This window comes from Condylura cristata, unplaced genomic scaffold (assembly GCF_000260355.1).
Source record: "Condylura cristata isolate star-nosed mole 26May11 unplaced genomic scaffold, ConCri1.0 scaffold00020, whole genome shotgun sequence".
Taxonomy (NCBI): Eukaryota; Metazoa; Chordata; class Mammalia; order Eulipotyphla; family Talpidae; genus Condylura; species Condylura cristata.
The window spans coordinates 28,466,140-28,488,679 of record NW_004567121.1 but is presented as its reverse complement, the minus strand read 5'-3'; the positions used below and the strand labels follow the sequence as shown (position 1 = coordinate 28,488,679).

At 36.9% G+C, this 22,540-nt stretch overlaps 1 protein-coding gene across 4 annotated transcripts in view; it reads left to right on the top strand.

The window, feature by feature from the left end:
- The window catches only part of NCOA1 (nuclear receptor coactivator 1), a 71,760-nt gene that overhangs the window by 30,092 nt on the left and 19,128 nt on the right, over window positions 1-22,540 (top strand). For all 4 annotated transcript variants that reach the window (XM_004686398.2, XM_004686397.2, XM_004686399.2 and 1 more), the window contains exons 8-15: window positions 2,044-2,191; window positions 3,490-4,810; window positions 7,634-7,814; window positions 12,075-12,192; window positions 13,869-14,037; window positions 15,078-15,392; window positions 19,763-19,864; window positions 21,937-22,339. In XM_004686398.2, the coding sequence (XP_004686455.1) occupies window positions 2,044-2,191; window positions 3,490-4,810; window positions 7,634-7,814; window positions 12,075-12,192; window positions 13,869-14,037; window positions 15,078-15,392; window positions 19,763-19,864; window positions 21,937-22,339 (2,757 nt within the window). The remainder of the gene's footprint in view (window positions 1-2,043; window positions 2,192-3,489; window positions 4,811-7,633; window positions 7,815-12,074; window positions 12,193-13,868; window positions 14,038-15,077; window positions 15,393-19,762; window positions 19,865-21,936; window positions 22,340-22,540) is intronic.

The window sequence follows — 22,540 nt, the reverse complement described above, 5'->3', positions numbered from 1 at the left end:
TAGACATTTGAGAACAAAGCTAAAAATTAAAATTTGTCCTCTAAAGGTATAGCAGTTTGTCACAGTAAAAGCTAACCTACTTAGATGAGACTCAAATTGAGGATTAACTAACAGTACTTGCTAGATGATTTCTTATGCCAAATAATCATGCACGTATAGAGTTGGAAACAAGAAAGGAACACAGACTAGTCCTTATGTTTACTCTAAAGATGAAAAATAAATGTGTAAACTGTTAATTACATCCTGTTCCAAGAGTTATAAAAGATGTGTTTAGGAATTAATGACAAATGAGATTAGAAACGCAAGTTGAAATTAGATGGTATAGAGCTTTGCTGTCAGCAGAGTAGCCACTAGTCTTTTGGCGCTTTTGAGTATTTGAATTACTGCTAGTGTGATTGAGGAACCAAGTTTTAAATTTTATTGAGCATGAGTGAAGTGAGTGGCAGTTATTGTAAAGGAACACTGATTGTTTTCCAGCACAATAGGAGGTTCTAAAGAATGAGAAATAATGATGAAGAAATAGACAAACTTGCCTAAGTAAAATCACATGAACTCTGTTGTGTCTTACATATATGTAGCTTTATCATCATTATGTCATGATTTACCCAGGGTAATAGTTTATTTTAAAATGCCACTTTTTTGTTGCAGTTTTATTTTCCAAAATGTATTTCCAAAATATATTGTTAAAAGTGAGAAATTTTCAGATTTTTACAAAGATTTTGCCATAGGATACATTTTCTTATATATTTACAGGAAAATTGCTGGTTTCCATTAAGGACTCTTTTTCATCATTTGTTTTTTGACTCGATGCTAAATTTTTCCACGTTTTAGTAAAAATGCCAGTGATTTGGCTTAAATTGCTTGAGGGATAATGAATGTGGTTGATTGGACATAAATCTTAATCCTCCCAATGAGGTTTATATCCTAACTTGTTTACATGGGTGGGTCTTTGTGATGTATAGATGAACAGCAGATTATACCCTCTCAGTTTACACTAGCCAGGACACTAGAATAGTAATTTAGTTACCTTCAGAATTGTTAATTGATCATTTTAATCTCTTTCACATCTCTGTAAAGTGTAATTGAAGCCCTTTCTGAAATGTCTTTGAAAAATAGCACTAAAATGTATATTGCAGGCTAAATTGTAATAGTCATTTAGGATAGTTAATTCTTATGTTTCTTTCAGTACACATGATTTTTAACTTGGGCATAGCTGATTTTATAGTAAACATTTCTTAAAAGAGGATATTATTACTAAATCATCAATTCTTAGTAGTCTGGTATAGCGTTTACATATTTAGTGAATACCAGTTTGCTTAGAATTTTGTCTACTGTTAAAGCTGTACAACAAAAGTAAGTTATCTTGTTTATATAGTGACTTGACTCCTCATTTTAACTTTTGTTCCTTGTATTAATAGTCACTGGCTTTATCTTAATTTGCTTTCTAAACTACATTCAAACACCAAAGATAATACAAATATATATAAATATAATAATTTGTTAAATGGGCCCACAATGGTTAACATTCCTGAGTGATAAATCTGAGTTCTGATTAAGCAACTCTGCAAATAATCAAAGCATAGAGGGTAAGTTTTATGGTATTCATTAATAAAAAATCAGCCAGCAGAAAAAAATACTTGTTAAGAGATAAACACTGAAAGTGAGAGTGAAGAAGATTATCTCCTTGCATTTTTAATGTACACTTGATAAATTTGAAGAACTGCCCCATTGTAGGTAAATATTAAGGTTGATTTATCCCCCCTAATGTGGAGTTTCTTCACAAGCATAACTTAATGTGAGGAGGCACCCATTCTAATAGGATTAAATTAAAACTTGTCACCAGGTAATATATTTCAATAAAATAAAGTTTCCCCTTCATGTATCTGCTTTGTCTGAATTATTCTTTATTTTGGATCTGAGCAGGCAGCTGGGGGAGGGAGGGATTTCAAGGAGGTTCTAGGTAGAAATAAGGTTTGGTAACTCTCCTTTGCCCAAAGTACAAGTGTACGAATTTTAACTAGGTTTCTCTTTTGTTTGACACAGTGATGACTCGTGGCACTGCCTCCAGCCCCTCCTATAGATTCATATTGAATGATGGGACAATGCTTAGCGCCCACACCAAGTGTAAACTTTGCTACCCTCAAAGTCCAGACATGCAGCCTTTCATCATGGGAATTCATATCATCGACAGGTACTTCTTATCTGGAGAGCTTCCTATGAAATAAATCAGTTCACATAACTCAGAGAAAACTTTTTATGCTCTTGATAGAAAACAAACATTCCAAATTAGGTGTTAAACTAGTGTGATGAGAATATAATCAGTAGATACATACTGGGATTTATAGTTTTATCGCCTAACAATAGCTTTATTGTTCGGAGAAGGAATTAGGAAAAGTGAGGCTGCTAATGTGTGTCTCAGGGGTAAAACCAAAAAGGTGGCTAAAAATTTATGACTTTCTACAGATGACCTTATGGTTTTACAAAAGATTTCAAAGTTTAACATTGTCATTTTTTTTTATTTTTAAAAATGCTTTATTTTCATTAGGATAAACTCAATGGCTCCTGAATTCAAGTTGACAGTTTTTCAAACTAATTCATGAAGCTATCAACTTGAGATTTTTGAATGTCATTGCCTATCATTGCCTCTAATTTCTTCTCTCTACATGCTTTACACTGGCATATATGGTAAATTCATAGAACCATTCTTTTATCCTATGAATTATTCAAAAACCCTACATTTACAACTATTAAAATATAGCATTAAACAAAAACAAAGACATTTCCTCTCACTTCATCTTTTCCTCATCTGATATATTTGCTTATTGGAACATGGTAATACCAGTCACAAATCTTTTGTCATAATTATGGATTTGAGTAAAGAACTCGATGAAAATCTGAATTCAGTATGCTGGCTTTTTCTAATTTTAGTTAATTTATGCTTGTGAGTGGAATTAGCACAGTTCTTTTTTTTCATATTGTGATTTCTCTTTCAAAACATCTGCTGTATCTGCATCTCACCCTTTTTGATTTTTACATCAGTGACACAGTATTTTCCTTACCCAGTCTTCCTCTTGGAGTTGAAATACTTAAAAGCTATAACAAGGGAGTCATGAATAAGTAATTTGTAAACAGAAGTGCAGGAAGTTTTTTTTTTTAACCAAAGTATTATCGTAGTGTTTATCTGTATAATTTATCTGTATAAATTTTGAAGTTTAAAAGAGATGTACTGGATTTTTCCCAAGACCAAGAAAGCTTTATTTCTTATATACGAGACCATTAGCACTACTTTCTACTAAGTGGCACTAATATTTCACAGTAGTATTAAGTCTACTCTTTTTCCTTAAAGAGATACAGAAGGTCTTTACTTGACAGCTTACACAGTCAGTGAGGTTAATGGTTTCATATTGTAATATATAGCATAAAAACATTTTAATGGAGGCCAATGACGATGTTTCAATAGTAATGTTTCTCTCCTCCCCCTCTTCCCAGGGAACACAGTGGGCTTTCTCCTCAAGATGACACTAATTCTGGAATGTCAATCCCCCGAGTAAACCCTCCCATCAATCCTGGCATCTCCCCAGCTCATGGTGTGGCCCGTCCATCCACATTGCCGCCATCCAACAGCAACATGGTCTCCCCCAGGGTCAACCGCCAGCAGAGCTCAGACCTGCATAGCAGCAGTCAGAATAATTCTAGCAACAGCCAAGGGAATTTTGGATGTTCACCTGGAAATCAGATTGTAGCCAGTGTTGCCTTAAACCAGGGACAGACCAGTTCCCAGAGCACTAATTCCTCCTTAAACCTCAATAATTCTCCTATGGAAGGTACAGGAATATCCCTCGCACAGTTCATGTCTCCAAGACGACAAGTTAGTTCTGGATTGGCAACAAGGCCCAGGATGCCAAATAATTCATTTCCTCCTAATATTCCCACATTAAGCTCCCCCGTTGGCATGACAAGTACTGCCTGTAATAACAGTAACCGATCTTATCCAAACATCCCAGTAACATCTTTACAGAGTATGAACGAAGGACCCAGTAATTCCGTTGGCTTCTCTTCTGGCTCTCCAGTCCTCAGGCAGATGAGCTCGCAGAACTCACCTAGCAGATTAAATGTGCAGCCAGCGAAAGCTGAGTCCAAAGATAACAAAGAGATCACATCCATCTTAAATGAAATGATTCAGTCTGACAACAGCTCAAGTGATGGCAAACCTCTGGATTCTGGACTTCTGCATAACAGTGACAGACTCTCAGATGGAGACAGTAAATACGCTCAAACCAGTCACAAACTCGTGCAGCTTTTGACAACGACTGCAGAACAGCAGTTACGCCATGCTGAGATAGACACAAGTTGCAAAGAGGTGCTTTCCTGCACAGGCACTTCCAGCTCTGCTTCTGCTAATTCTTCAGGCAGCTCTTGCCCCTCGTCTCATAGCTCACTGACAGAGCGGCACAAAATCCTGCACCGGCTCTTACAGGAGGGCAGCCCCTCGGATATCACCACTTTGTCCGTGGAGGCTGATAAAAAGGACAGTGCATCTACTTCTGTATCCCTGACTGGACAGGTGCAGGGGAACTCCAGTATAAAACTAGAACTGGATGCTTCAAAGAAAAAAGAATCAAAAGACCATCAGCTCCTGCGCTACCTTTTAGATAAAGATGAGAAAGATTTAAGATCAACCCCCAATCTGAGCCTGGATGATGTTAAGGTGAAAGTGGAAAAGAAAGAACAGATGGATCCTTGTAATACAAACCCAACTCCATTGACCAAACCTGCTTCTGAGGAAATTAAATTGGAGTCCCAGAGCCAGGTGGGTGATTCCTTACTTCACAGAATGAACATATCTAGTTACTTTAATTTTACTCCAACTATAGACCAGATTTGGATTCAGGCTAAGTTTTGTGTTACCCATTGGACATATATTTAAAGGTTAGTATTGATGATAGAAAAATCACTGGATGCCTGCAACACTTCTCTTTAGGATTTTAGAGGGCTACAATACTAATGCGGCGTTCTGTGAAAGCAGATAATTTCTTTCTTTCTAGAAAATCTGAGTTTGCCTGTTTGGAGATTTAAAAATGATACCTTTCCTGCTCCCTCCTCCCAACCTTACCAACTGTTGAGTCCAGTTCTCTGAGAATAGGACCCAGGGATCTGAATCTCAGAGAAACTTCTTAGAGAACTCTGGTGTGTAACAGATTTGGGGGGTGGCTGATTAGATGAAAAGGGAGAGAAATGTCAAGGAGTAGGCAAGACTGCCAAGTTTGTCTTGCTCTGCTATTTAATTTCCTTTGAAGCCATTTTTTAAGGTTGTTTACTTATTTTGTGATGATGACAACCCTCAGTCCTGTCAGAGAACAGGGCCTGGATATTCTAGCTAGAACGATATATAAATGCACCCTAAACAGAAATAAGTATAGAGAAACCTATGCATAAATTCATATGAACTAGGAACTCTAGGTTTAGGTTCTTTGCTTTTTTATGGAAGATGAGGAATGGTTTGGGGTAGGTGTAAAATTGATAGTTTCACTTATTGAATAAATAACTTGTGAATTCTGAAAGAATTTAAGCAACACAGAAAATCTCTCTCCCTTCTAGGAACTTACAAATAATTATTTGTATAAAGTATAGACATTCATGAAATAGCTGAAAATTCATTTACAAAGCAGTTGATCAGAACGACTCCATTGTGAAACATGGACCACACTGAGTGTGCATGGGCCCTCAGTTGCTTGAGCCAGCCTTACTTTCTGACTTCTCACAAAAATCTCTCTTTTCCCTCAGGCATACTGCATTCTAGGCTCATGGAAGTCCTTGCCATTCCTGGGATAAGTCATGTTTCTTCTAAGCATCGTCTGCCTTGTTCTCCTTTCTCTGTCTGCTGAACTTCTACTCATCCTTCACAAACCAATTCAGACACCATCTCTGTAAAGCCTTCCCCAGTAGCCCTACTTAGACATTTCCTTGCTCCCACTCTCATGGTGCTTTGTATTGTCTCTAGATACTCTATATACTAAACACTGTTTGGCTTAGTTCCTCACATGTGTGCTTTTTGCAGAGAAGACTGTCTCTTGTGCTTCTTGGTACAACTAAACTAATAATGTGTTTTTAAGCTGAAAAACAATAGTTTTTCAATACAATGCAATAGTAATCATATTAAACTGTTACCCTTTAAAAGTAGTAGCTTCAAGAAATATAGCCATGTGTACAGTCCTATAATCTCTTTTTGTTGCACATCTACAGGTATTTCTGCTGAGTTTATATAAAAGAGTGGAATTGCAGAGTCAGAAGATGTGTCTGTTCATTTTTAGTAGATAAAGCCAATTTTCCTAGTGTATGAGAATTCCTCCTAGTTGTTCCATGTCCTTGCTAATATTTGTTATTGTCAATCTTTTAAATTCTAGGCGTTTTGTGTAGTGGTATGTCATAGTTTTATTTGTATTTCCATGATAAATGTTTATTGGTCTTCTTTTATGAATTGCCTAAACAAGTGTCATGCCCATTTTTCTAATATGGTCTCTCCTTTTTGACTTTTTAAGAATAGTTATGTGTTTTAATTATGAGACCTTTATTGTTTATATATTTCAGGTCTCGTCTCTATGCTGTGGCTTGCCTTTTATTTCTCTTAATGGTACTTTTGATAAAGTGAAGTTTGTCATTTTAATATAGCCCAATTTTTTTCTTATATGGTTAGTGTTTTTTTTTCACATGCATAACAAAAGACATGTTCAGAGTAATATTTTTTATACTAGCAAAAACTGGCACCACCTGCAATCCATCTCAGCTTGATGGATAAACATATTGTTACAAACATACAATGACTGCGTGTATCCCATTCATACAGTGGCATACTGTTCAGCAGTGAATCAACATGACCACTGCTTCATGTTATCAGATGCCTAAATTTCAGAAATGTGACGAAGCCAGACCTCAAAATATGTAGATACAGAAATAAAGCTACTGATACAATCCATAAAAAAAAATTTTAACTGAATAATAAAGGCCAAACAAAAGTTTTTTGTTGATGAATTATCTTAAAGTAACCATCATCAGATAATACTATAAAATACAGGTCAGTTTTCAGCTGTGCATAACCTTCAGCTGATGTGGGGACTATCTTCTAGATCTGTTTCTTATATCTGCAAGTAGGAAGTACTGCTCTGGAAACCTTGAAACTGATAATACTGTTTACAAAACAGTTTCTCAAATTTTGCTAAATTATAAAATAAGTTCTGTTAATGTAAATTTATTTTTCATTACATCATAAAAATCGTTTTAGAAATTTTTGAAAAAATATGGCCCAAGAAACCATTCATGGTGCTGTCAACATAACATTGTACTCTTGACACATTTTTCTAATCCAGATTCTTCTAAGGCATAAATGTTATACTGAAATATAAATACTATGTGTATGTTATCTCGGATCCTTTAGTATATTAATATTATAAACATCCAAATTGTTTTCTAGTAATATAATTTGATCAGTGAGGCCCTGATCTTTCTAATAATTTTTTTCTTCATTATCTCAGAATTACATTTAATGCATAGAGTTTAAAAGAACAACTTTTATTTCTACATTGTTTCTGATGAAAGTATAGACTATATTTCTTCTAATGTTTGTTTCCTTTCTTAGTTTGCAGCTGACCTTGACCAGTTTGATCAGTTACTGCCCACACTGGAGAAGGCAGCACAGCTGCCAGGCTTGTGTGAAACAGACAGGATGGATGGGGCGGTCCCCGGCGTGACCATCAAATCGGAGATCCTGCCAGCTTCTCTTCAGCCCACCACTGCCAGACCCACTTCCAGGCTGAATCGTATGTGTTGAAGGCACACTTTAAATGTTTAATGGAAATGTGGATTGGCGCTTTGTTTTCACCATTATTGCACAGACCTTTGTTAAGATTGGACTTTTGTTTTAATGCCATTCTGAGTAATACGCAGTTATATTTAGACTTGAACTTCATTCTTCATGTGTGTGTTTTAAAGTGTAGCGTAATCTCTACATTTTGTAATTAACTCTAAGGCATGCAGTTAAGGTTAAGAAGAGCATGATATTGGGTCATAACCAAAACCTTCCACAGCAGGATTTAAAAAATATAACATTGGGTCCGATTATGTTCCCCAAAGCGTCTCCCTCGAACACTAGTCTTTTGAGTCGCATAAAAAGGACTTTGTACTAAAATACACTGGCAAATGCTAACTGGCACAGAATTCCCCTATTAAAGTACCTCAGTTCATATTAAAGATTTTAAGAAGACTTTGTAAAAGAAACCAGTTTAGTTTTCTTTAACACAGAATTTACTAAATTTTCTTAATTATGAAATTCTCAAGCAATACATGTTGCGCCACAGAATGAGTTTTCCATTAAGTATTATTTAGGAGAAGGAAACAATTATGTTGAAATAGATCTCCACTGTTCTAGCCCAGATTAGCATTTTCCTAATTCAGAAAGATCTTGATAGTGTACTTCAACTTCATGAAGAGAAAGCTGTCAAATTTTTGTCACCCATCAAATTTTGAAGTTAAAAAAAATGTTTATAATTCCATTGTATTATCCTGAAACTTAAGGAAACTGTTCAGCTTATTTTCAAAATCTGCCTGGGTTCCTGACCTAAATCCTGTTACCCTTCCGATGAGATCAAATGTAGAGTGATTCATTTCAGTCTTACTGCAGCTCTTAGCTGCAGTGATATACTTATCAAAAGTTGACCAAGATTTCCAGGCATCTAGAAAGAAGAATCTCAAGTCATCTCTGACAGTTTTGGAAGCAGTATTTCAGATGGCCAGAAAATAAAATGACAGCAGGAGCTAGGGTCAGGTTTCACATTCCCTACTTAGTAAGTGTTCCTTCATGCAAATGGCTTTTCTGAACTTTATCCTATCTGCAAAATAAGAATTACATGAAATGACTTTGAAAATCTTTTTAATTGAAACTGAGAGAGTCTAGCAACTACACAACTTGAGAATGGTTGCTTCTTTTGAAAGGGAAGTCACCAAAAGATCGGAAGGCTTAAAGCCAGAAATTACTTTCATTTTTAATGGACCTGTTGGTTCTGATTTTTAAATTATGTAAATGTGTTAATTTGATTTAAAAAATAAGTTAATAAAAATCGATAGTGTCTTTCAACTCCAGAAGTCTGTGGAAGTAGAGTGATTTGCCACTTTTGTCTATCTTGGTGCAGATAACTTTTTTTTTTCTCTTGAAATCCCTTCCCCTAGATACAGTTCTGCATATAAAAATATGTAAATAGGCCAGAATCTTTTAAAACATGTACTGAAGTGTTGGCAAAAGCCAGCAGCATAGAAGGAAAAGGATTGAAGTTGAGGGGAGCATGGGAGAACCAGTCATTGCACTGGTCAAGCCAAAGGGGGTCAGGAGTAAAAGGCTTGTAATGTGGCCCTCTCTGGTGGCACAGCAGGTAAAGCACAGCACTAAGAAGCTAAAGCCACGTTAGCATGATTTCCATTCCCACATGGTGTGGCAGGCCTCTCCCAACCTGCTGTGCTCCCCACTCTGTCTCTGGTGAATCCTCTCACCCCTCTGGACCTCTCTGGCCTATACCCCTGTTCTGTATGCATAAATAAATAAATCTTAAAAAAAAAAAAGGCATAAGGCTAAGGAAACAAGTTGGGAAAGAGAATAAAGGATTTAAGAAAGAGCAAGGAAGAAGAGAAGATGGGACAAAAATGTGATCATATGAAAGGGAAGAGGAAAACCATTCTAATCTTCTCCCTCTTTACCTCTGTGCCTTTCAGAGGAGCAAGGCCATTGCTGAGGGCTATTTCTGCATCTTAACCTTTGGCCCCACTAAGAAAATCAAGCATCTTTCCTTACTTTTTAGTCTTTAACCTTGAGCTGAACTGTGTCAAGTGCAACTATCTCACAGAAGACAGTTTAATTATCATTATATTTCATCACCTGAGATACACCAATTAGAACTTCTGGAATTATCTACCTTGGTACTTATCTTTCAGACTTTCCTTTTCCTTGCCCTTTTGCACTGTACTCTGAGAAACTCGCTGGGCCAAATTTTCCAAATCAAAGCTCAGTCCTCAACCATTTCCATCTATTGAGTTCTTTTAATCAGAGCTATCGTGTTTTTAATTTCTATAAATTATTTTTCTTTCTCATAGAAGACTGTTACCTTTATGAAAAAAGTATAAAATTTTTAATCTATATGATGATAAATTTATTATACTTTGCGGCTCAACCATTTTGTTACTAATCTTTTTTTCTTTAACATTCCTTCATTAAATTTGCTTTCTCTCCTTCCTGCTGTTGATTTTTCTTGATTGTTTTGGCAAGTTTTGGCTCACAGATGCTGAAAAAGACACAGACTGAAAAGTGTTGATAACTAGAATGTTTCTTGAGCTAAAAGTGAGACTCCCTTTTGCTCCAGCCATGAATGTAGGTTCTGATTGTAGAGGTCCTGTTTCTCAGTTGCTGTGCAGGAAGTGGGGTTGGTGAGGGGGAAATCCCTTGTGTCTCTGGGAGGTCCCATGATGGAGCTCCCGCTGTGAGCTGTGCAGTCACCAGTGTACCCAACGGGCAGGTGCCAGCAGCAGTTGCTATCTGGCAGGCTCTGGCAGCACTGGTCAGCTTCATAGCCGTTGCTAGGGCCAATTTCTTTACCCATCTGAAGGACCTCTGAGCTTGGAGCTGTCTGGTATTCTCCGGGAAAATTCCTCTTTCTGGAAAATCTTTTGTCTTGTAAGTTTTTTAATGTAGTTGAAGATTTGCCATCAGTTTGTTTCCAAGTTTTTTTCAGAAAGTTTTCATTGCTCTAGTCATCCGCCATTGTTCTTTTGCCTTTGCTTTTAGCTGTAAACTTGTTTTTCCCTCTTAGTTGCTTTTGTTATTTCAGTGATATTTTTAGGGGAAGAGTAAAATACAGGTGCTCATTTGTAGACTGTTTTAATTAAGATTGTTCAAGATTTTCAAAAGTATTTGGACACTGACAATATCATTGGAGTAAGTGAATGACTCCCTAGAGGTGGTTTTTATATTCTCTGAACATACATAGTCCAAGATGACTACTTTTATTTTATTAACTTACATGTTAAAAGTACAGTGCATTTCATCATGCTTAGTGAGATAAGCCAGAAAGAGAAAGAAAAATACCGGATGGTTTCACTCATAGCAGGAGTATAATGGACCAGGTGAGAAAATAAGAATAATGAACAGCCATATACCAGAGACATTTTGTGAGGGTGGAGTGAGGAATGGGATCAGGTTGGGGAGGGAAGTGCATGGGATTATGGTGATGGCACACGGGTGACTTGGTGATGGGAAACCTGCGGAGATTACAATTGAGATGGAAAAAAAATGTACAAAAAGATGTAAAAATAAACTGTTATAAAAAAAATACAATGCATTTCTAAAAATAAGAGTTTTGCATAAAACATTTTCAGTACTTAAAAAAATCCACTCTGTTTTCCTGTTTTTGAGGTTGTGTTGAAGGTGTTTTGCCTATTGACAGGCGCCATTTACTCTTACAAAGCTGTAATGCATAATCCAATATGGAGATAATTTACTGCATAGGAGAGTATATCTGAAATATAGCATATCTGAAATATGTATTCTGATTAGAATTGCTGGTCTGTTCACTAAAAATACTCCCAGTCTGCTATGCCCAGTTTCTATTCCTGCCTTTTATATAGCATATGTTTTACCTTTTGCTTGCAACTCTCATCTCATGATAATAATTTTCCTACTTTATAGTATATTCTAACATGCTGCAGACTAGAAAAAGCAGTTAACCCAAAATTATTATCATTATCTTTAAAACAATTTCTGACAAAATTCTGAGTGACTCTCCTAACATTAACTCATATAATTTGTGTGCAGATATTTTAGCTTCAGATTTTCTCTGACTCAAAAAACTCGTCTCATATTCTCATCTACTTGTTGCTATGTAGCTACATTCTAGATAGTTTAAATTTCTGAATAAATTACTTATTGAGGTACTGTGTTGTAGAGGAAGTCTCATTCTACAATATATTACTTTCGAAAAACACTGTTATTTTGTCTTCCATTTTGATACTGGTTTTCTTACACTTTCTTCTTCAATCAGGATTACCTGAGCTGGAATTGGAAGCAATAGATAACCAGTTTGGACAAACAGGAACCGGTGATCAGATCCCATGGGCAAATAATGCAGTGACAGCTGTAAACCAGAGTAAACCAGAAGAGTGAGTAATACATTTTGTATTTTATAAGATACCAGATGCCTACTTCTATAACAAAACTACTTTTCCCAAATTGGAGTACAGTCTACATTCATTGGTATTTGTGAGATTAATGGAAGTAAATGTCGAATGGGAAAAAAAAAAAAAAAAGGAATGGAATGGGCAACAAGTTAAGCAGATTTACTGATTGCACAACTACCAAGCTAGTGTACATTGTTAATTACAGTGTATTGTAATTACTAAGAAATTTATAGCATGCACCACTGTTATTTTATATTTCATCTCTTACCTTAGTTTGATTGATTACCGTAAAAATTCCTGGGAACTATAGCTGATTTGACCTCAGTACAAAGTAATATGGCTCTTAAGCTTTCAGTTATATAACTGTTTTGTCCAGTTTTTCTCTATTTAAAAGCAAGAGAGAATAAGGAAGAAAGTGCTTTCTGCATCTAGTCATTGTCCCAACTTGATTAGAAAGTAATTTCTGACTCCATCCAGGTAATTCTATTCTGTAGCACATAGTACAGCTCATACATAACAGAGGGACGCATATACAGTAGAATATGGCTAGAACCTTAACTAATTTAGCTATTAAATTTACCTCCCCAAAGAAGAATTTATACAGTATTATAATAGTAGCAGTTATACTGTTTCTATATAATCCTACATTTTATGTGTATCAGTTGGTGTGAGTTTGGATGGAATATGTGATTCCTGTAGGTAATCAGTGAATCATTTGTCTTGTACAACACGGAGCATGTTTCATTTTTCTAGTTCAGTTGCTTTTGCATATGGCAATTTTGTCTTTTTATCAGTATGATTTGATTATCCATGATAGTTAATACAATGTATACTATTATGATTATTGTTCAGTTTTCATTAATGGCATCTACAGAATAAGTAAAATAAATATGAATATAGGCTAAGTGATATTTTCCTAAGTATTTGATTTTTTTGTTCTTTGCTTTTATCTTTTTTTTTTCTTGTATCTAAATAAGTAGATGAATGTTAGCAGAACTTTTTTATTGTATTATCTTTTTTGAGTTGAATAGTGGTTTAGAACATAATACATGATTTAGAGGTTTAGGTTCACACACCTTTTCCCTTTCTTAAATATGTTTGGATTATTATTTTGTCTATTTCTATAAGCTAATATGAAGACTGTGAGACAGAGTTCAATGATTGATCAGATAAAAAATATATTTAAGGTATACATTAAATGTCATAAAATTTCTTCACATTAAGTACAGAATATTTAATTAATAAGAATTGGTTGAAGGCCCTCCCTGGTGGCACAGCGGGTTAAAGCACTGCACTAAGAAGCTAAAGCCACTTCTGCATGAGTTCGATCCCCACTTGTCCCAGAGGTGACTCACATGGCGAGGCAGACTTCTCCTGACCCACCCGCTGCTCCCCTCAACAGTGTACTTCGTAGATCTGCCTGTTCTGCTCCCCCACTCTATCTCTGGTGAATCCTCTTGCCCTCCATATCTCTGGCCTGCTGTACCCCAGTTCTCTATGAATAAATAAATGGATCTTTAAAAAAAAAAAAAGAATTGGTTGAAAAGTGCCTCAACAGAATTTTCTGGAACTGGACTTGCATATATGTGTGTTTACATTATTAAAACTGAATAATTTTTATGTATCAACCTAAACTTTCTTATGTTCTGATTCTTCAGCCAGTGTATTAGTTCACAATTAGATGAGCTTCTCTGTCCACCAACAACAGTAGAAGGAAGAAATGATGAGAAGGCTCTTCTTGAACAGCTAGTATCCTTCCTCAGTGGCAAAGATGAAACTGAGCTCGCTGAACTAGACAGAGCTCTGGGAATTGACAAACTTGTTCAGGTATTTACTGAAGTTGGTATTTGTTTCAGTGATGTAGCTTTCAATGAGGCTTTCAAACAAAATTTTTCAGTGTTGTTCTTACTGTGTCTATGCTGTTTTATAAATTTACCCTTGTGAAAGTTACTGAAATATAGTATAAATGATTGATTTTTTTTTAACAAAAAGTAAATAGCTGGAATCAGAAAGTCTGAACCTTTCACTATGGAAAAGTTTTAGAAGCCCTCTTGGAATAGAATCCATATTTGTATCAATACTTAAGACTTAATTTGTCCTTCATTCATTCTAGTTATCAACCCATCTTTCCCATGATTTTCCATCTTCTAAGTTAGTATTTTTCAAAGTGTGGCATAGTAATAGGAATGTAATGCATCATGACCAACATTTTGTTGATGGAAAACAATCGCATAGAATACAAAGTGTCACAATACATAGTCCATAAAAAGGGGAAGTTATGTTTCACGATACTTTCTTTTTCATTACATGTACAAAAGGTCACAAGTTATATTTCTTACAGTAAGTATTAGTTAAAAATTGGAAAACCAAAACTGACATTCTGTTAAGTCACCTATTAAAATATCTTCAAATAAGGTTAAAAGCATAGTTTTTTGGTTTTTTGGTGTTTGGTTTTTTTGTTTTGTTTTGTTTTTTGTTTTTTTGAGATAGAAAAGAGTACCTAAGTGAGTCCTTATTTAGGAATCTACTTCTGGTAACTTTTGTTGGTTATCAGGCTTTATAATGAAGTTCTTTTCAGATATTGGAGCTTCATTTTATTGCCTTAGGGCCTTTATTTTAACCTTGTTTTTCTCTCTTTACTGAGATTTAAAATATCTCAGTTAATCTCTTAATTCATTTCAAAAATAACTTTTGTAAGTGATTCCTTTAGATAGCAAACTTCTGGAAGGCGTCAGGAATTCAGCATGACTTTGTTATAATGAAACTTTCTAGAGATAATATGTTCTCAGATCTAAAATTATGTAGAGAAATATATTCCTTATGAGTAGGAATTTACTTGTAAAATGTTCTGGCTTATTTTCTAACAGGGAGGTGGATTAGATGTATTATCAGAAAGATTTCCTCCACAACAAGCAACACCACCTTTGATGATGGAAGAAAGACCCAACCTTTATTCCCAGCCTTATTCTTCTCCTTCACCCACTGCCAATCTCTCTAGCCCTTTCCAGGGTATGGTCAGACAAAAACCTTCACTGGGGACTATGCCTGTTCAAGTACCACCGCCCCGAGGCGCTTTTTCACCTGGCATGGGCATGCAGCCCAGACAAACTCTAAGCAGACCTCCTGCTGCACCCAACCAACTCCGTCTTCAGCTCCAGCAGCGGTTACAGGGCCAGCAGCAGGTGAGCGTTCTTACATAAAGGTGTGTGATGAGTCTGTGTGATAAGACAGCCTCGTTGCTACCATGGAAATGCCAAGTCCACTCCCAGAACCTTTTTGAAAGACTTAAAAAACCATCCTTTGTTTGCTAGGATAAAAATTTAGGACATTTGTATTCCATTAAAATTGCTGCCTCACAACAGTTTTATTGTTGTAATGCCGATATTGATTAAATAAAGTTGTGCTGAGTCTTAAAAGAAATTTAGTTTTATTTTTTTCAAAAGAGTATATTTAGGATGAATTAACTTAATCATTTACTATTAAGTTAATAAAGAAATACCATTTAATTTATGAAGGAGAACATCAAGAAATGTTGTTCGTAATTGTTGGAACAGAAATTTATATATGTTGGTTGAAGTTAGAATGCTTGAAGCCTAATGATGTTATTATGTTAAGAGAATGGAAGGACAATTTGGGGATTCTGGGGATGATGGGTAAGTTAAATGCTTTCTCATGACAGGTAAAGAATAGATATAATTATGTAAATATTTAAAATGTGTAAGCAGCCAATGTAGAAATAATCTTTAAGAACCAAAAATGTAAATACATTTTTGTAAGTGCTATCCTTGGGAAGTGAGACTAGGACAATAGATTGTTGCTTCCTGTTATTAATCCTCTGTGTATTTTTTATATTGCTTTGGATGTTTTTTTTAAATTATTGGAAAAAATTCCCCAGGAGCCTTACTAATTCAAGAAGAGGCAATAAATGATTTTAGAAATGAAGTATGAAATAGTGGTCATGAGAGTTGGTTCTAATTTCAAGTCCTAGTTCTAACCTTAGTGGATTGATAATCAAATCATTTACCCTTTGCAAACCTGTTTTCTCATCCATTAAATTTCTAAAAGTAATTCCTTGTCCTGATAGGTGTCTGTATGGATTAAATAATACATGTATAAGAACCAATATTGATAATTTTTTATATATTATGGAGAATAGAAGTGACCAGAAAACAAAAGTAAGATCAAAGGCAGAAAATACAGGGAAGTAGATTTTACCTTGAGATAATCTCTAGTGAAAAATGACTGATAAAAGAATAAGCTTCTTTGAATTCTTTGTCATGGCAGGAATTTATGTGGTGACTGAACGGAGTTCTTAGCCTTAGCATTGTAACATTTTGGGATCTTGTCACAAACGGCTTCGTATGTATTAAAGGATGATCCTAGCCCCCCACCATTAGACGTTAGTAGTAGTTTTGGTTATGACAACCAAAAATCTCTTCAGACATTGCCAATTGTCCCTTATGGGGCAGATCAACCCCACTGATTGATAACGTCTGGGCTAGAATAACATCTTTTAGGTTATTACCAAGTAGCTATAGAAGGCCTGCTTGGTAAGGCATTGGAGAAATTTCCATTCAGGAAGACAAAATGCAACCTGAGCGTATGCATGTGTTTTACATGTAGGACGGGCATGTGTCCTGCCCTGACCACAGCCCGCATTTCCTTCTGTAATGCAAGCCTTTGACCTTGCCTTAGTGGATTTTAGCATTTGTGTCCCCATCTCCTAAGGGCACCAGCCTCTCTCCTCACACTCTCAAACCCTCTCCCCCCAAAGTTAAGATTGCCACAGAGATAAAGGATATGGTGAACCTTTGGGGAAGACTTCCTTGGAAGAAGTAGAACTTGACCTACTTGCTGAGGAGAGAAAAGAGGCAGGTCTGAGTAGAATAGTTATACACAATATTAGTCAGGTCACAGTAAGAAGGAAAGAAAATGAACAAGATTTATTTCAAGGGCAGAAATAGATCCATTTTTCAATATCAGAAAGTGCTTACAGAATGCTGCTATTTTGGGTAATTTCTTCTATTTCAATAATAGCCTCTTCATTTTCTCAAGTTTATTTTTTCATTTTTACTATTTCCCATGTGTCTTTCTCTGTCCCTATCCACTTCACTTTCACATTATCACAAGTTAAGAACATATAACGCTGAAAGTGTGGAATCCCATTTGCCCTGTTTCATCACTAAATATTAATGTATTTCCACTTGTTCTCATGATTGTCTCTTCTGTTTTTATATATGCTTTTCTTTCTGCCTGAACTCTACCATCTTTCTGGCCACCTGGCATTCTCTCTATTCAGGGTCCCACTGAGCTTATTCACACTCTTGGTCCCTGCCTTCCAGGCCCAGGTTGCATTAGTTGCCCCCTCTGTGCTGCTGAGGGTGTCTCTATTTGTAAGTACAACCTTGTGCATCATCCACCTTTGTCTAGACTTCTGCCACTTACAAGAATTCCCAGGGGATAAGAATTTCCTTACTGAGCCCTCCCTGGTAGCACAATGGTCAAAGCACAGTACTGCGAAGCTAGCCACAGCTGCTTCAGCACATGTTTGCTCCTCAGCCAGTCCGGTGACCCACATGGTGCAGCAGACCTCTCCTGTCTGGCCCGTTGCTCCCCTGGGCAGTGTACTTCATCAGTCTGCCTGTTCTTGTGAATCTGCTCACCTCCTCCCTCCCCCCATCCCTCTTGCTTGTACCCCAGTTCTGTATGCATAAATAAATAAATCTTTAAAAGGAAAAAAAAAAAAGAATTTCCTTACCTTTGAAGCCTTTAGACTGCACGTAGTATTTTGAGTGTAGTGGGGTGTTACTTGTTCATTGTTTTTTTTTTTTAAAGATTTATTTATTTCCTCATACAGAACTGGGGTACAGGCCAGAGATGCGGAGGGTGAGAGGATTCACCAGAGACAGAGTGGGGAGCAGAACAGGTAGATCGACGAAGTACACTGCTGAGGGGAGCAGCGGGTGGTCAGGAGAGGTCTGCCATGCCATGTGGTCACCTCTGGGGCAGGCAGGGATCAAACTCATGCTGTAGTGGCTTAAGCTTCTTAGTGCTGTGCTTTAACCCGCTGAGCCACCAGGGAGGGCCCTGGTTCATTGTTTTTTTTAATAACACTTCATAAAATTAATGGTTTGTTTAAACTTACGTCCATAGTCTATTAAATGTTAAAAGAATATAAATTTTGGCACATAACAGTTCCTTTGACACTAAAAGCCATATGTTGATATATTTAGTTTTGAAGTGATTCCAACTGTTTTATCCTATTCCATAATGCCTGAAATGTATAATTTTGCTATTTATATTATATTGAGCTTTTCCCCCCTAAATTCCATTTGTTTTCTTATCTGATGGGAGTCAGAAAATGAATGAAACTGAATTAAGAATTGAGCTATTTAGAGATGAGAGATTTGATCACAAGCCATAGCTCTTTGGATTCTTCTCTAAAACTTTCATAGACCTTCTAATTTACATATAGTAATTTATATGAAATCTATTGAGATACAAATATATTGCTACATCTCTTAGGTCAGTATGCTCTGTAAGTAACTTCTGCCATGTAAATATTAAATCATGTTTGTATTATATTACTATTACCTCTCTGAAGAGTTTATTCATATCAAATTAAGTAACACTTCCAAGTTTGCTTGTTTTTTTACCTGTTAAACTCAAGACATGTCTGGGACTTGGAACCCTAAACCAAACATAGACTGCATCTTGCAAACTGGTGTTCCATAGAAGATTGTCCTCGGAGCTAATTGTCAGTGGCTGTATATCAGGGGGAAAGGGCTTATGATTAATAAGTTGCAGGTGTGCTTTGGCCAATTAAAGGCTCATGGAATCACAGCAGTAAAGAAATCTGTTTCACCTTATGTAACCCATCATTTCCAATACTTAATACAGCACAGCATGCTATTTTCCCAGCACATCTATTAATATCCTGCAGAACAATGTTCTGTAGAACACCAATTTGGGAAATGCTGGTCTAAAGTAATTACTTCTTCTAGCTAAATAAATAGTCCATTTTCTCAGACCATTTGTTTCTTATATAATCCTTTCTAGCTAATGAAATCACACTGGATTTTCCCCAAATGTATACCCATCAAATAGGCACCCTTCAAGTGAGTTCCTCAACTTTCCCATTCATTTTTTAAAACTTTGTAGAATGTACCCTCATTTTATACTTACTTTTTATTCACAATAGTTTAATTCCTAGAGATGATGTTTCTCTTTTTCCATTATTGCACTTAACTGAAATGACTAAGATTAACAATTTTTTAAAGTAAGAGAGCTTGTTGCTGTTGTATACATACTGCAGAGCATCAGAAAGTATGTGTACATGTATATGTGCAAATGTACACACAGTCTACTTTGAAATGTTTTGCCATGTTTAGTATTCTGTAAGCAGGAAATATTTGATCAATAGTAGGAATTCGCAGCATGTGGACAAAGAAACTAAAATTCTTAGTAATCAGTGAAGTGTTTGTTACTCTGGAAAGGCCATGCTGTGTGTTTGGATGTGGAAACATGCTCTCACGTTTGCACTTTTCTCTAGTTAATACAGCAGAACCGGCAAGCGATCTTGAACCAGTTTGCAGCAGCTGCCCCTGTTGGCATCAATATGAGATCAGGCATGCAGCAGCAGATCGCACCTCAGGTAACGTACTGTAACTGGGCATGGTTAGTGTGCTTCGTGCTGCTTTAACCCGCAGTATGTTTCATAAAGTATTGACTTAAGCATTGTTAAGATGGTCTCTGAAATGAGCTTTTACTGACTTTTATAATGTGGTTTTCTCCTCATGTGAATTTATATTTGTGATACCCTTCCTGGCACTAACTGAAAGCTGAGGGTTCTTTGTTTCATTGTTATTGTCATTGCTCCTAGACACCAGATGACTAAGTAGGAAACTCTTGTTGCTGTGTTGCTGCACTGAATAGTACAAGTAATAAGAAGCCCAAGACATGAAACTGTGTGAATGGTACCTAAAACCTGATCAAGACTCAGTCACAGTGCTAACTTACCTTAACTACTTTGTGTTCTCTGCTCAGTCTGAGCATTAGTATTTTCTGCATCGTATTGATTTGAAAGATCCTTGTATGTGAACGCAGAGCCATGGACCTTTAAGTGTTAAGAAGCTGGTTAGCCTGCTAAGTACCATCTAATACTTACTCCCTACTTAACTTCCATACAATGACTTTTTGCTTCTGCCACCATTAATAGTTTCATAAAGTTGACATAAAAAATTGGGAGATGACAAGGCTAAAAGAGGATTCAAACCAAATTCTTTTTCTCCATAAAATGGACCTTGATGGATTAAGGACAAATACAGGACACAAACATCAGCCAAAGGGCTAGATACTGACACACACTGCTGGGGAAAAGACAGATGCTGGCATCCTCAGGGAGCCAGACTCGAGTTTCTCGACTTTACAGGTAGTAGTTAGCTATTACAAAGGTGGTAAAGTTCTAAGGAAACAATATCCTCACTTTTAAAATTCACATAAATATTATTTCTATCAGAAAGTCATATGTCAGTTTATTCTAGACTGGACTATATATGATTGATCAATTTAATTTTAATGGAGCTGTATGCTTTAAGTAGACTTTGAAAATTGTAAATCAACATTTCCTGAGAAAGGATGTATTGATATGCCTTTTTGCTTTACAAGTCAGATCAAAAAGTGATTTTAGCCATTTCTTTCCTCACTGACAGTATTATGGGCGTTAAAACACTTCTAATGCCTGAAATAGTATCTATACTGTAGCAATGAGATAAAATACTTCCATTTATCTGTAATTTCTTTAAAAAAAATTATGCATTCAGAACTGGGGTATAAGCCAGAGTTGCAGGGCCAGTAAGAGGATTCATCAGAGACTGAGCAGGGTGCAGAACAGGCAGATTGACAAAACACACTGCTGAGGGGAGCAGCAGGCAGGTCAGGAGAGGTCTGCCGCGCCATGTGGGTCACCTCCAGGGTCGGGACTGGAACTCGCACTGAAGCGTCTGCGCCAGCTTGCAGTGCTGCATCCTAACCCGTTGCACCACCAGGAGGGCCCTTATATGTTATTTCTAACTAATTATTTTCTTTTAAGTGATTAGTTAAATCATTTATTTGACATTAGATGCTGGATTTCGGATTCTACATGTTTTTTTAATGGTACCTGTAGGTTGTTCTCTGCTCAGATTGTGAATGTAATACATATTCAGTATGATAACTAGGAACTGCAGGAAAATGTAATGAGGAAAATTAAAATCACCTCCAATCATATTTTATTCATTTATATAAAATAAGTGATCTCAGAAATGGGGAAACTAAGTTTCTCCCTAATAGGAGTGCAACAAAGTTTTAGAAATGAAGTTTCTTAACCTAGTATCAGATAAGATGGGAGCCATCAAACACATTTCTTTTCATTATGGTTTTCATGTTTCTCCTAATAGTTTTCATGGCCTGTATATTTAATACTAATCAATCTATACTTTCTCAGTTTTGTGTGACTTTTAATTGGTAATGTTCTCTAATAGTCAGACACTGTTTTAGCATTTCTCTATCTATTTTCTCCTGTGATTATTACTTAAGAGGTCTTTGTTCCTTTTCTGTTTTAGTTTCCCTTGTACACTGATAATTGCTACCCATTTGCCCCCCCCTACTAGACTTATCCTGTTAAGTTTTCCAACATAGGTAGTGATTATAAGAATATTAATAAGTGGGGTTTTTTCCTCCTTGCAGCCACCTCTGAATGCCCAAATGCTGGCACAGCGGCAGCGGGAGTTATACAGTCAGCAGCACCGGCAGCGGCAGCTCATACAGCAGCAAAGAGCCATGCTCATGAGACAGCAGAACTTTGGGAACAACCTCCCTCCCTCCTCGGGACTGCCAGTGCAAATGGGGAACCCGCGTCTTCCTCAGGGTGCTCCACAGCAATTCCCCTACCCACCAAACTATGGTACAAACCCAGGAACCCCACCTGCCTCCACCAGCCCCTTTTCACAACTGGCAGCAAACCCGGAGGCGGCGTTGGCCAGCCGCACGAGCATGGCGAGCAGAGGCGCGGCAGGGAGCGTGGGAGGACAGTTTGGCACTGGGATCAGTCCTCAGATGCAGCAGAATGTCTTCCAGTACCCAGGACCAGGTATGAGGGTCACGGCTGTGTGTGCACAGGCTCGTGTATCGGGTGTGTCTTAGTCCACTGCTACGGAGGAGGCCGGGCGCTGGGAAGAGGCGCTGCTGGCGAATGCCGCTGGCCAGGCTCCCGACTCAGCTCCCGACACTAGGTGGTTGAATGGTTTGAGGCTCACCTTTCTTTGATAGCTACGTCTGACGAAATTAGAGA